Here is a 13,937-nt window from a genome sequence, read left to right as displayed (position 1 = left end):
AGAATATTATGCAATTCTTCCTACCAAAATGAAATACATCTGTCAATAAATAAAGGCTGTATTAGTGAAAGTTTAAAAATTAATTTTAAGCACTGGTGACCTTGACCCAACGACACCTGCCGCAATCAAAATAAGGATACTATGCAAGTTATTTTCCTAACATATATGAAATACATCAGTCTATATATAAAGGCTGTATATTCAAAAGTGTAGAAATCGAGGGGTGAAAGCGAAAAGGTTCTAAGTGCATTTTCCAAAATTTTACAGGAGAAGCAAAAAACTGTCTCAAATGTTTGTAAAATAGTAAAATTCCACAACACTTTGATTTTACACATAAAAAAGTTGAAGAAACATGTCAATGGTAATAAAAATTCTAGGAAAGACTTGGCTAACAAGATATTTAATCAAATGTAACTTAGAACTGTTTCGCACTTAAAATTTCTCATATTTTGATATTTATGTTCAAAGCGAAAAGGTTCCAAGTGACATTTTGATAGAACAAAAGCATGTTTTTTTCTTATTTAATTTTAAGATAGATTAACATTTTGGCATTTCTTATTATTCAGTAAGAGATGGAGTATAAATTGCCAGATAGGACTGTTTCGCATTCACTTTTTATTTTGATTTCATATTTTAGGTATGAGACATTCTCTTACTCCACTTTCAAGTTCATGAAATTTTAAGTTTGACTGTGTTTAAATTAGAAACATAAATAAAGAACATAATTGATAGTGTACAAAACTTTTAAAGAACATGATGGGCATTAATTACACCTAAAAAACAAAAACGTAATGCCAATTAATTTGATAATCATTTTCAGGTGAACTAAACAAAGTATATGGAGAGCTGTCCTCCTTGCCCCGGCATCCGTGTCCAGATTTCAGATTAAAGTGATGGTGCAGTAAAATACTTAAGGAATCAGCTTCAAACTTCAAATATATGTTCTTTGGCCTTCATGGTCAGTTCCTATGCATCAAAACTCCAAACCAGTGTTTAAATAGCTAATAAACACCGCTAAGATCAATATTATTTCTTTATCATTACATGTTGTGTGACATAACTCTAGCGTTACTACTTCGAGAATTATTCCCCCTTGAATTTTGAATTTATGTTAACAAATGTTATTTTATTTTACTATGACTTCTTGTAATATGGATAAGAGTTGTAAAATGCAAGCCCCTGTATTCCAGAATTATCCCCATTTATTTTTTGAAATTCATTTGTAAATTGATTTTTTAGTATTATCTTTGTTGTTATAAATGGTATCTGCTCTAGACTTAACATAAATAATTGTTATTTGTCATTAGTCACATCTAGCATGACAAGGTTCATAACTCTAGTTTCTTTTTCCACTTTGAACTTATAATTTACCTTAAATTCTCTTTGCTTTTATCATTTTTGTTTTTGAAGGGATTGACTTCAGATTTCAAATTGCTGTCTTTCCATTAAAGTAACATTAATTTTATTGACAGTCAGGATCATTATGATGTGCAAAATATGGAACATTTGACTGCTTTCTTGATACTGATACAAAAATATATTTATATCCTAATTGATTTTTCGCCTTCCTTACTGCATCCAGTATTTAATGAGTCGAGCTTCGCTGTCTTCTGTGACAGCTCTTGTTTCCTTGCATTTCCTGTCATATTCTTTAATATTCAAAATAAGACAGTTACATTCATATTCTTTCATATTTAAAATGGTTACCTTCAATAAGATATATATTCATGGAAATTAATGTCATTTCATCCACAACTATTTTCTTACAATAGTTTATGCATTATTTCTAAACAACTTAAATATTAGAAGCGGCTTAATGAGGTCATCCTTAGCCCATAGCTCCATTCTTAAATGCGCCAAAATGACACTTTAAATTAATGCTGTTCATAAATAAAATGTGCTCAAATGACGCAACTTATCTGGCATCCCCATGCTGTAGGGTTATTTAGGATATGAGTCTGATTCTAATTTAGATAGGGAAAATCCGATTCAGCCAGTGAATATGATTTTATAATTTTGTTCTGATTACCACTGTTTGAACCAATGAGATTATAGCTATTTTTAAATCATATTATAGTGAACAATATTCTCTGAAAAACTTTTTGGACTTGCCTGAAACTTCATTCAAAGTGCAAGAATATCTTTGCAATAAACAGTTTCACAAACAGTCCCTGAATATATTTGAACTGAAAATATATTTTACAAATTGTGCATTACATATAACTTTTTTTATTATATGATCTAAATATATCTGCAATCTCATTGGTCCAAACAGTAGTTAACAGAACTTTTTATAAATTCATATTTACTGGGTGTAGTATCATATTCACTGGCTGAATTGGATTTTCCCAGTCTAAAAATAGATTGAGACTCATATTCAATGATCATACACCGTAGACTGTTAAATACGCGTGTTACTTAAAAATAATTGTTGATTTTTGTTCTTTATGGCATATTTCTCGATTAAAATATCAATACATTATCATTTTACTTAAAGGTTACACCGCAATGTTGAGTATAAACTTGAATTACTTTTGTATGCGCAGCGTTCGCGAAGTCGTTGCACGCCTAACACGTGCGTCTTTTTTCCCGCGCTTCAACGAGGCAAAATTTGTACATGTATATAAGGTTGTACTTTTTGTGATTTTTTTATTTCTTAGCCTATTCATATAATAAAACAATTATTGACTAGTGAGCCATTGAATATGATGTGATATTCACCGGCAGAAAGTCATATTGACCTCGGCTATCGCCTCGGTCAATATGTCATCTGCCGGTGAATATCACATCATATTCAATGGCTCACTAGTCAATAATTGTATATTATTATATGGGTAACACACTTGAGACACTCCCATGTAGCAACAATACATAGAAGAGATGATTTGTCTCAAGGCCAAGTCCCGAAGGCCACCTTCATTAGCATAAGTGTGATCCATAACTATACTTTCTTTTTCATTGTTTATACATCAAAGTCACCCATAGCTCCACCTACATTAACATTTTTCAATATCTCAGAAGCACACATAGCTCCACTTTCATTCACGTTACTTAATATTTCAGTGTCACACATAGCACCAGCTATATTTACACAACTCAGTTTCTTGGACTCACACATAGCTCCAAGTTCATTTGCAATGCCCAATATATCAAAGTCACAATATCTTGTAATTTTGTCTATAACCTTTCCTACCTTATCATACCCGGATTTCTGATTATCATCAAAAAAATCGCTTTTAACCATTCTAAATATCTCACTATCACCTGAAGTCTCACTTTCAAGAACATCACCTGATATCGTATTGTCATCTAAAGTTGTTGTCTCATTTACTCCTGGCAGAGCCCAGGACCACCCAGGTAAGTAACTGGGATGATCCGAGATTAAATTTTATGTTGCGGTCACACTTACCCCGGCAGCACTACGGTAATTCCCAACTAACACCCATGATGCTCCCGGACCATCCCGGCAGAGCCCAGTTGAAGCTCTGGTTCATGCCAGTGCTTACCTGGTCATTCCTGGATGACGCCGGCAGAACCCCAGTTGACCAAGGCAGAGCCGCAGTCGATCAAGGCAGAACCCAAGACAATTTTGGCAGAGCCACGGTAATAAGAACCCAGTGGATTGAAAACGTGCAAAAATGATGATGTTGATACATAATTTTCATTTATATAATTCTAAATGATATTTTCTCCTATTTAATAAGTAATTCATGATGATTTTCTGAATAATCCTTATGCAAGACTGGACAGAAGGGAAATGGGGAAGGGTTTTATTATAAACAAGTGCAATCATTGCAAATTGCTGTCATTCTTTTATAATGAACCGGACTTTGCCGGGACACTTCAGGGATCAAAGGTAGCTCCATCGTCATCCTCCGGGGCTCTGCAGGCTTTCACAGGGCTCTGCTGGCATTCACTGGGGCTCTGCCGGCTTTCACAGAGGCTCTGCCGACATTCACGGGGCTCTGCTGGCATTCCCCGGGCCTCTGCTGGCATTCACCGGGGCTCTTCTGTAGCTCTCCGGGCTATATCATACCCAAGATCATCCCTAGTTTGTGACATCAGAGCTACAGTGCTTCCCTGGCGTAACCCGGTCGTTCCGGGCAGGGCTAAGGATGAAGCAGGTAAAGCTATACATACCCGGATCACCCCGGTGTTATTAAATATTTTATTCCATCCGGGGTCGAATGCCGAATGTTCCAGATCATGAATATATCCCGGTTGTTCCTGGATCATCCCAAGACGTCTACCAGGGCTCTGCCAGGATGTGAGACCACATCTTAAAGCTAAAATTTTCTTCAATTATGTCCCTGGATTAATTATAAAAAGCTAAAGCATCACTTTCAGTAACATTATCAGATTTCTTACCGTCATCTATAGCCTACCTTTAATATCATCACACAATTTCTCACAGGCACTTAAAACCCTTTAAGATGGTGCGTGATCATTACTGGCCATGTACACTTAGAACTGTTTCCCTTTTAAAAAATCAATAATTTCATGAGTAGAGTGAACTGCGAAACAGTTCTAATTACTGAAGTTTCTTCCAAAATCAAGACATCTACTCTGAAACTAATGAATTTCTTATGTGATATTATTTGATAATATACCAATAAAAGCTTTAGCTTTCAAACTTGCTTTGATTTCACTTATTTTAATGCAGTTTGAGTTGTTTTTATTTAATCTTGTACATTTTATACTCAATGAAAGCGAAAAGGTTCTAACTGCCATTTGCAGTTAGAACCATTTCGCTTTAGAAAAAAAGGTTAATTTCACTTAGAACCTTTGGACAATTTCACCCTTTTATAAGTAAACTAAATCTTATATATTTTGACATAAGATGTATATGGGTGGTGGTTTGCCTGCCCGTGCTCTGCCTTGTGCCCTGTCCTGTTTTTCTTTGGAGTCCTCCTGGGCTCCTTGCCGCTGACGCTTGTTGCTGGGTCGGATGGGGGCTGCGTTCATTGAATGCCGCCTTTCCTTGTCGATCTTGTTTATCATATTTTATGTTACAAATATGTAAAAAGTGAATTTTGTAAAAAAAGTGAGTTAGAACCTTTTCGCTTTCACCCCTCGAAATATAATTTTCGCACTTGTGACCTTCATAACCTCTGATCCCCTTTCAAAATTCCATTTTATTTAGTTCCGCCGATTGTTTTCTCGTTTAGGGCACAAGCTTTTTATTACTTGGGGACCATACACTGCTTTTCATGGAATGGCACGCAGGTGTCACATTGAATGTTCCATGATAACCGCCGTATGAACACTTCTGCTGATGTTTCTAAATTCAAAATTTTACCATTTCATGTTTAAATGTTGAATTCTGCTTAAGCCGGTGCTAGGGAGGGGGGGGTGGACGGAAGTTTGCACTTTACAGTACCGTCCATGAACAGGCTCAATCAAACCGAGTCTGCAACATTTTCAATTTGCCGTGTTGTGCTTTCTTTAGGTATTCTTATTTTCTCTATTTAACCCAACTGACTCCTTACTCCATTCAAAAGAGCAAACCTCAATTTTATGTTCCTACTAGATATAAAAGACATCTTCTAATAATATAAGTTTAATATACCTGTAAAAGTGTAAAAATCTATTTTTGACACTGGTGACCTTACCTCGATCTAAATGACCCCTTATTAAACCCAAAGGTAGATGATTTTTCTTGGCATGTTTGTATTACACATGAAAGACATCAACTTGAAAATAATCGTTCTTTGAGCAAAAATGTTTTTATTTATTTTCTACACCAGTGACATTGAACTTGACCTTAGAGACCCCTAACTCCAAAAAAAAATATTAAAAGACCATTAAAGGTATCCAACTACCAAACATGAAATATATCATTCAATACAAAAGTAATTTGGAGAAATTTAAAATAAATCCAACTTGTTTTAAAAAGAGAAATAATTGCAAAAATGGATGGACAGTTATATAACTTGGCAATATCATGTACTTTGTATTGATAAGTAGGTTTGTAAATTATGAAACCATTGGTACATGTAAAACTTAAGAAAGTTTTTTTACTTAAAACAACATCTTATTAACCGCTTAGCCAGTTTCATCCAAACTTCACAGGAATATTTGAATATTTTGTGGTCATCTTTATTATTTGTTCAAAGAATTTAATTCCATGCAGAACTCTCGTTGCCATGTCAACCGAAATAAAATAAATATTAAAAAATCATTTAAAAAACAAAAATAGCTTGAGCTTTGATATTAATCAGGAAGCATCTTCTAGTGAGTGTCTACCAAGTTTGTTCGAATAAAAGCCATGGGGTCAAATTAGCTCCGGGGTCAAAATTGGCTTCGCCCAAGAGGGGATCATTGGTTTTCTAAATATGTTTAAGGTAAAAACTTCTTTTTTAAAAAACCCAGGAAGCTTAGACATTAAGCATGAAACTTCTTTTCTCGATGTTTACCAAGTTTGTTCAAATAAAAGCCCTGGGGTCCAAATTGACCCTGTCAAGTGGGATGATTTATTTTCCTCATATGTATAATAGTAAAAACTTAACAAAATTCCTTTAAAAAACACAAATAGGTATAGCTTAGATATTTAGAATGAAATGCTTTCTAGATAGTGTCTACTAAGTTTGATCAAGGTATAAAATTCTGGAGTCAAAATTGGCCCCGTCCCGAGCGGTCATTGATATTCCTTTTATGTACATAGTAAAATCCTATCTTCTTAAATACCCTAAAGAGCTAGAGTTTAGATATTAAGCATGATAAATCTTCAATGGGTGTCTACCAAGTTTATTTAAATACAAGCCCTGGGGTCAAGATTTGCCCCGCCCAAGGGGGTGTCATTGTCATTCCTTATATAAATATTGTAAAAACTTAAAAAATTTCCTTTTAAAAAAAGTCCCAAAGAGTTACAGCTTAGATAAATAACCTGAAACATCTTCTAGTGAGCGTCTACCAAGTTTGTTAAAATTAACCGTTGAGTTAAAATTGGCCCGCCCCATGGGGTCATTGATTTTTGTTATATGTACACCTCTTTGAATTGTTGTTTTCCCTTACCAATAGCAACCAGTAACGTTTTTACAAATGCACTATTTCAGATACAAATATGCAATGGCCTTAGAAATTTGGCAGGTAACATAGCCGAGTTGACCTCTGCAAAAGTTATAGATTTTTTGCTCTAGAGATGAAGAACGGCTCCATCCTTGGGTCACAAACATATAACTTTATAGTAAAATGTATTAAAAAACTTATTCTTTGAAAGTACAGAGCTTTTTGGCATGAAGAATCACCTTGTTATCCTACAATAATTGATATATATTATGTCCTTTGGGTTAATTTGCCGCGCATCGGGTGTCTATTAGATAATATAGTTTTTTATAGTTAAACACATTTCATAATGTTTATATTATGAAATTGCAATGCCAAAAGATTAGATATTTGTCATAAAGCATTATTTTGCAGACATCTACAAATATTCTATTAATAATGCAGCTTGGGTAAAAATACAAAAGTCACCTTTTAACCGACTTATTGAAAAGTTTTGACATTTTCCATAAATGTATCTCAGGTGAGCCATCATTGCCCACTTGTCTAATGGCCCTATGTATTCACACTGCCCATTCATTGGTATTGGTATTTACTATTAATGCTGTCTTATTCATTAGAAACATTATCTTTGTGTGCATGAGTAAATGTATTTGCACGTTGTAAGAAATCACGGATGCATAAACAATTGTTTTTCTACAAAACTTATGCTAACAATTTTCAAAATTTTCATTTAAGGTTTCGGCAAAGATTACATTCCAGAGTATACTTCAGGAAAAGTGTACAATACAGATGAAATCATGAAGCACAAATCAGAAACTTTCATCAAATACGGAGCTACCACGTTGTTAACAAAAGGCAATTACTATTGTGTTGGTGCAGCCGTTAACCATTTTGGAATTCTATTTGAAAATCAGATAAAAATCATTAATAAGGAGTGGAAAAAAAATTCGTTTGCTAATAAAGGCGATTCTGGAGCGCTGGTTTTTATGGAATCTGACAAAGGATTAGTCGCTGTTGGTCTCCTGTTGGGTGGCCATGAATATTACACTATTGTGACTCCCATATGTGACATTTTGCATGCAGTTGGATATTCACCGCCATATGCACTTAAAACATTTCCTGACGCAAATGATAACATCAATGGAAACTGTCATATACAGGATAACAGGTAATTTGAATGAACCGTTATAATTTAAATTGTACATGAAATATAAATTTTTTTATACAGATACCTTCGTAAACTTTTCAATACTGTCGCTGGATAACCTGAGTAAACATAACCTTTCTTGATTGATATTTTTTTGTACTATTCGTGTTTTGTACAAAGTTGTTAGGGTTACTAGAATCAATTTCTTTTACCGTGTGACCGTCTAAATTTGCTTGTCCGGGGCAAATTAAACAGGATTTGAAGCGTTCAACTTAAAACTTTATAGGTTGATATATCTCATTGTTAAGAAGAATACTTATTTTATTCACGCTTATAAAGTTTTGTCCTTGTATATTGTTTTAAATTAAGTTTTGTCCGTGGGCTTATATCTAAAAGTATTGAATGGATCACTTAATAATAAATCTTATTGAAGAAAATTGCAGGGCTTCAATGAAATGATCCCCTTTGCACAATTGTTTCCTTCGTAATATTTCATAATCAAATGTTGTCCTGGACATAATAATTATATGATAGCGTATCAACTTTAATCGTAAGATGGATACATCTTACTTAGGAGAAATTCAGTGTCCATGACTTGTTTCACAATGCATTATTTATGAAGCATAGCTCTTATTTGCTTTTTTTTGTAAATTACACTTTGTAATTCTATACTCTACTTTTTTCTAAAACCAAGCTGAAAATGTATTGGAAGTAACTTGACAACTCATCTATGCAGAGAAAAATGAACTATTATTCCCTTTTTGATTTAACTTTGTTTCTGGTTTAAGCTCAACCTCTTCCTTCAGCTATGTTTTATTTACTACATTTATGTTGTCGTGTACATTCATGTACATTGATGTTGCTGTTGCCGTTGCCAATGCCGTCCGAGAACCTTTTTACTAGTCATTATTTTTCTCAATGGATTGCCCTAATACCTGGACAAAACAACCTTTTGGATAAGCATTTCAAAGTGACCTTGACTCATAAATGTCCTTGACCTAATTACAAATTTCATTCATACTTTAAGAGAACAACTCTTGTGGCCAAACGAACGTAATGAAAAAATAATCAGATTATACCTTACTTTTAAAGATCTTAGCTTACAGGGTCAGATTATAAATTTAATAAATTTAAATATTAGGGTTTTTGTACACTATAAAACTCATGTATGGAGTTTTGTCCTTTCTATAACATTATGAGGTGTTGCGTTTTGTCGTGTAGAGATTGTCAAATTTACTTTTAAAATTATATAGGTTATGAGCATGTATTATAGTGAAATTTCATCCGTGTAACTTGTACTCTTTTAAAATAAAAATTTATTATTTATTATGTGGTCAAAATTTGATTGATGTGTCAGAAGAATCTTTTCATGTTATATTATTTTAAGAAAATCAAAGTATAACAACTAGATTGTAGATTCAACAGATGAGTGACCCATAATTCCATTAAAACAACGCGCTCAATATGTGCTATTGTGACCTGGTGTTTGTCCTTCGGTCGTCATCCGTCGTTTTTCATGTGCAATGTTTCTGAAACTTTTGATTATAACAATAATTCTTCCTAAATCGTTGAGCCAATGTTGGTAAAACAAAGTATGATTGTTCATAACACTTTATTTTTCAAAATTGTTTAAAGAATCCCACTCATTCTATGCATAACTGTGGTTGCCATGACAACCGATAGAAAAAACACCTTACAATCTTAAATCCACAATGGCTAGAGCGTAGATATTTGGTACGTAACATTGTCTACTTGATCCGTATCATAGCCCGTGGATCAAAACGGCCCCCGGTTATAATGGGATTTAGTAAAATCTCTTCATAAGAAATCTGAGCTATTTGGTAAAATATCTTATGTATTATTATTTGATCTAAAAGTAGCTGCAATGTCAATGGTCGAAACAGTAGTCACCAGAAGTATTCATAAACTCATATTCACTTTGAGATTTATTACTCACACTGGCTGAATTGGATTTTACAAATCTAAAAATAGATTGAGACACATATTCAATGATCATACATTCTACACCATGCACATAGAAAAATTATTGTTGCATTTTGATCTTGATGTCAAATTTATCGATTAAACTATCATTAATATTTTATAAAAGTTCCAAGTTGGACCGCATTGATGTGAAAAAAGTTTATTGCTTTTGTTTGCGCAGCTTTCGCCTAGTCGTGGAACGCCTGACGTCATCTCGTCAACAGTGTGGCTTTCCCCTGGCTTCAATGAAATCAGGCAAACGTTGTGTTTTGTATTTCCTTAAAGTCTTTACTTTTTGTGTGATGTGTATTTTTATCTTTACCTATTCATAGAAGAAAACAATTATCGACTTATAAGTCATGGCTATCGCCTTGGTCAATATATCATCTACCGGTGAATATGACATCATATTCAATGCAATGGGTCACTAGTCAAAAATTGTATTGTAAACCTCTTCCAAGCATATTCTCTTGGGTTAAAACTAGCCCCCATACGCTCCTGGGTCATGACCCATAATGTTTTTTTTTTGTATGTGGCTACAGCTATGAAATTTTAGAACGGATAATATTTGCAGAAGCAAAATGTAATTGTCGTATCAATTGATCTATATTTTGATCAAGTGACGTATTTTTGCATTCAGGACTTCAGCTATCAAATATGGACTTCATACAAAGTTTCATTTGTAACATTGAACTTTGAGCTAGACTTTTATATATTGGCCTATATAATTGTATTTATAGCTACAGCTATGAAGTCTTTTAACCCTTTCCCTCATGAGCATATTGTGAAAAAAGGCCGGTTTCATTGAAAAGCTTCCTGGAACAAGTTCAAACTGCAATGAAACTATGTAAAATGCTTCAATACCAATCAAACTTGGCACAAATGTTGACTCGACCATTGCCTTTGTAACGACATGCTCAGTCTTAAATTTTCTGTTACCATGGCAACGAGAGCACATCTCAAAATTGCCAAAAATCACTATTTTGCCTCGATTTTTTCCATCAAAATTTATTTCAAAGTGCTGCAACTTCTCAGAGGATTGAGATAGAGTCAGAGGTTTTTCAGTGTTGGTTGCACGTTACCTTATGATTAATTTTAGCCTCTCACAAGTCCAAAAAAATTTCTTGGCGATTAGGGGGACTACCGCCCCCTTAAAACCCCAAAACAGAAGTGGCCACATTCCACTTCTGGCAACCCCCTGATGTATTTTTTGGATGGGGGCGGCACCGGAAAAGTTCTCACTTTTTTAAGCAAAATTTCTCAAACGAAAACATGTGTTTGGGGCCCAAATAGGACATTTTTCACTATTTGAGGCCTAAAAGAGGGGTAGGGGGGTAGAAAGTGCGTTGTTTCGCGTATATATGAGGTAAAGGGTTAACAAAAAGTGATGAAAAACTTTGGAATTACCCAAAATCTAGTTTTTCCATGTAAACATGTGGTCTTTTACCTAATTTTGGTGAAAAATGGTTGTTTTGTAACATTTTAAATTTTTTTAGTTAACCCTTTCCCTCATGAGCATATTGTGAAAAATAGCCGTTTTCATCGAAAAGCCTTCTGTTACAAGTTCAAACTACTATGAAACTATGAAAAATGCTTCAAAACCAATCAAACTTGGCACAAACCATTGCCTTTGTAACGACATGCTTAGTCTTAAATTACAGGTAAAGGGTTAATGGAACCGCCGATCATGCCGATTGATGAAAAACTGTGATTTAAATGATGATAATCAGTTTCATCAATGTTTTATTCATGACTTTTGGCATAAAATAAATAGGGAAACAAACTATGTTAATTGAAAAGTTCCACAAGAAATTTTCCGACCATTATGTCCATGTACTATTTGTACTATGTAGAAATATTCATGGTCCGACACGTATCCATAAATCTTAAATACAACTTCTATAATGGTACAAATATTTAAAAAATATTGACATGTATTTGCTATTTTTATGCTTCCGGATGGGAGAACAAACAGTCGCCACCATGTATGTACTATTTCCTTCAGTTCGTCAGCCTGTCCGTACTTGAATTACTTGAAAAGTATTAAATTACAAGAGATTCAATTTAAACTTTACACAGCGATAGAAACCATGATAAAGGGGGAAGTGCAGTGCTTAAGAACTATCACTTTACTATTCAATTTTGTCGAGCATGCTTGCCTGACTTAGCCGTCACTTTTGTCGAATAGTTTGGTGTATGTGCGTCCGTCTCCAAATATTTGCACGTCCATTCGTCCATGCGTCCGTCCGAACTAAATAGTTTTCGAAACACAGGTCAGAACTGGAACATAATCAAGGAACACAAAGGTAGGTATATATTTGTAAAGTACAGAATCCAAATAAAAAATAAAAAACTCAGCATATATTTTGGATATTTCAGGTCGGACGGAGAACCTAGGAATGTTGTAAGAAAGCCTTTGAAGCAGAGACAATCACAGGTGGATGAGGTAAAAAATTCAGTGATAAATAAAAGCAAGATTTTCTTCAATACTAATTACTTTTATAGAAAATAATGTTGATTGATGGTATATGTGATGGCAAAAAGGTTATTGTTTTTTATGTTCATCATTTATTTTTGCGGGGCTTTATGTACAGCACCACTGGGAAAGCAGCACTTTACTTTATTATGTGGAAAACAATATTATATTTCTGTTATAAGGGAAGAAAACAATACTTTATGTTAAATCAAATTATGGGGAAAACTGCATAAATTTTCTTTTAAGAAACCGCTGCTGAAGATGGAAAACAGCCCTTAGTCTGAAAACAATCAGGCTTACTTGTAGCCATCCAATGGTTGTAGAGATAAATGGATGTATGTATGTAAAGTGAACATATAGAGATGGTTTTTGAAAAATTCTACATCCATTATTAAATCGGTTACTTGAAGTCCAGTCAAAGGAAAATATTTTTAAAAATGACTTCTATAGAAATACCTGATAATAACCTGATAATGCAAGTAAAAATGTCATGCTTTATAATCTGGCCACATAAGTCTTCACATTCATGCTGGCTTATCATGTTCTTAACAATCTACTGTTTTAATTCCTATTGTTGGAAATACCTGATGATGAATATAAAAGACTAATGGCTATCTCTGGCCTCTGTTTAAATATATTTGATTAAGTATTCTTATTTGTAAGTTTAAAATAAATGTTGCACTTAGTTGAAGATCTTCTACGTACCAGTTTTATCAAGCCAGTTAAATGCCTTTATTACTCATTGTTTTACGGAGTGTTTTCGCCATATAATTGATACATTTGATCAACATAGTGTTGTTCTTGGCAACCTTATGAAAACAGAAATATTACAGATGTTTTCGTGAATAAAAAGTGAGTTTCCTTATTTGATTAATTATAAAGGATAATTTATGTTCATGATCTTACCTTGTCAGTTTTAAGATAGTTATTGAGCAATTCGTTAAACAGGGGAAGTTGAAGCTGTTATTGACAGTTATTTTCATACAAAACAGTAAATTTTACACCACTCATTTTGTTTAATGGCCTTATCATGTACAGTACTGAAATTTGAACGTGCATTATTAATTCAAGAGAATTTAAAATAAAAATACAGTGGTTTATAAAACATGAATAAAACATGAACGTTCATTGAATGCCGCCTTTCCTTGTCGATCTTGTTTATCATATTTTAGAAACAAGATGAGTATAAGCCATGAATTGAGGAACCAGTTCTATATTATCCATGAATGTTGGAACAAGTTCATTTTCCGCAAACAAGTTAGGGAAAAGTTGTATATTATCCATGAATTTAGGAACAAGAAATTCAATGTATAATCAATGAGTTTA

The 13,937-nt window shown here is 33.7% G+C and overlaps 1 protein-coding gene across 1 annotated transcript in view; it reads left to right on the top strand.

The window, feature by feature from the left end:
- The window catches only part of LOC132758190 (uncharacterized), a 59,281-nt gene that overhangs the window by 32,387 nt on the left and 12,957 nt on the right, over positions 1–13,937 (top strand). Inside the window, exons 4-5 of the mRNA XM_060749745.1 lie at positions 7,741–8,173; positions 12,515–12,581. Of these exons, the coding sequence (XP_060605728.1) occupies positions 7,741–8,173; positions 12,515–12,581 (500 nt within the window). The remainder of the gene's footprint in view (positions 1–7,740; positions 8,174–12,514; positions 12,582–13,937) is intronic.

Source organism: Ruditapes philippinarum, unplaced genomic scaffold (assembly GCF_026571515.1).
Source record: "Ruditapes philippinarum isolate M1 unplaced genomic scaffold, ASM2657151v2 ctg165_1_1_1_1, whole genome shotgun sequence".
In the NCBI taxonomy this organism is placed as follows: Eukaryota; Metazoa; Mollusca; class Bivalvia; order Venerida; family Veneridae; genus Ruditapes; species Ruditapes philippinarum.
This window is presented reverse-complemented; position numbering and strand designations above follow the sequence as displayed.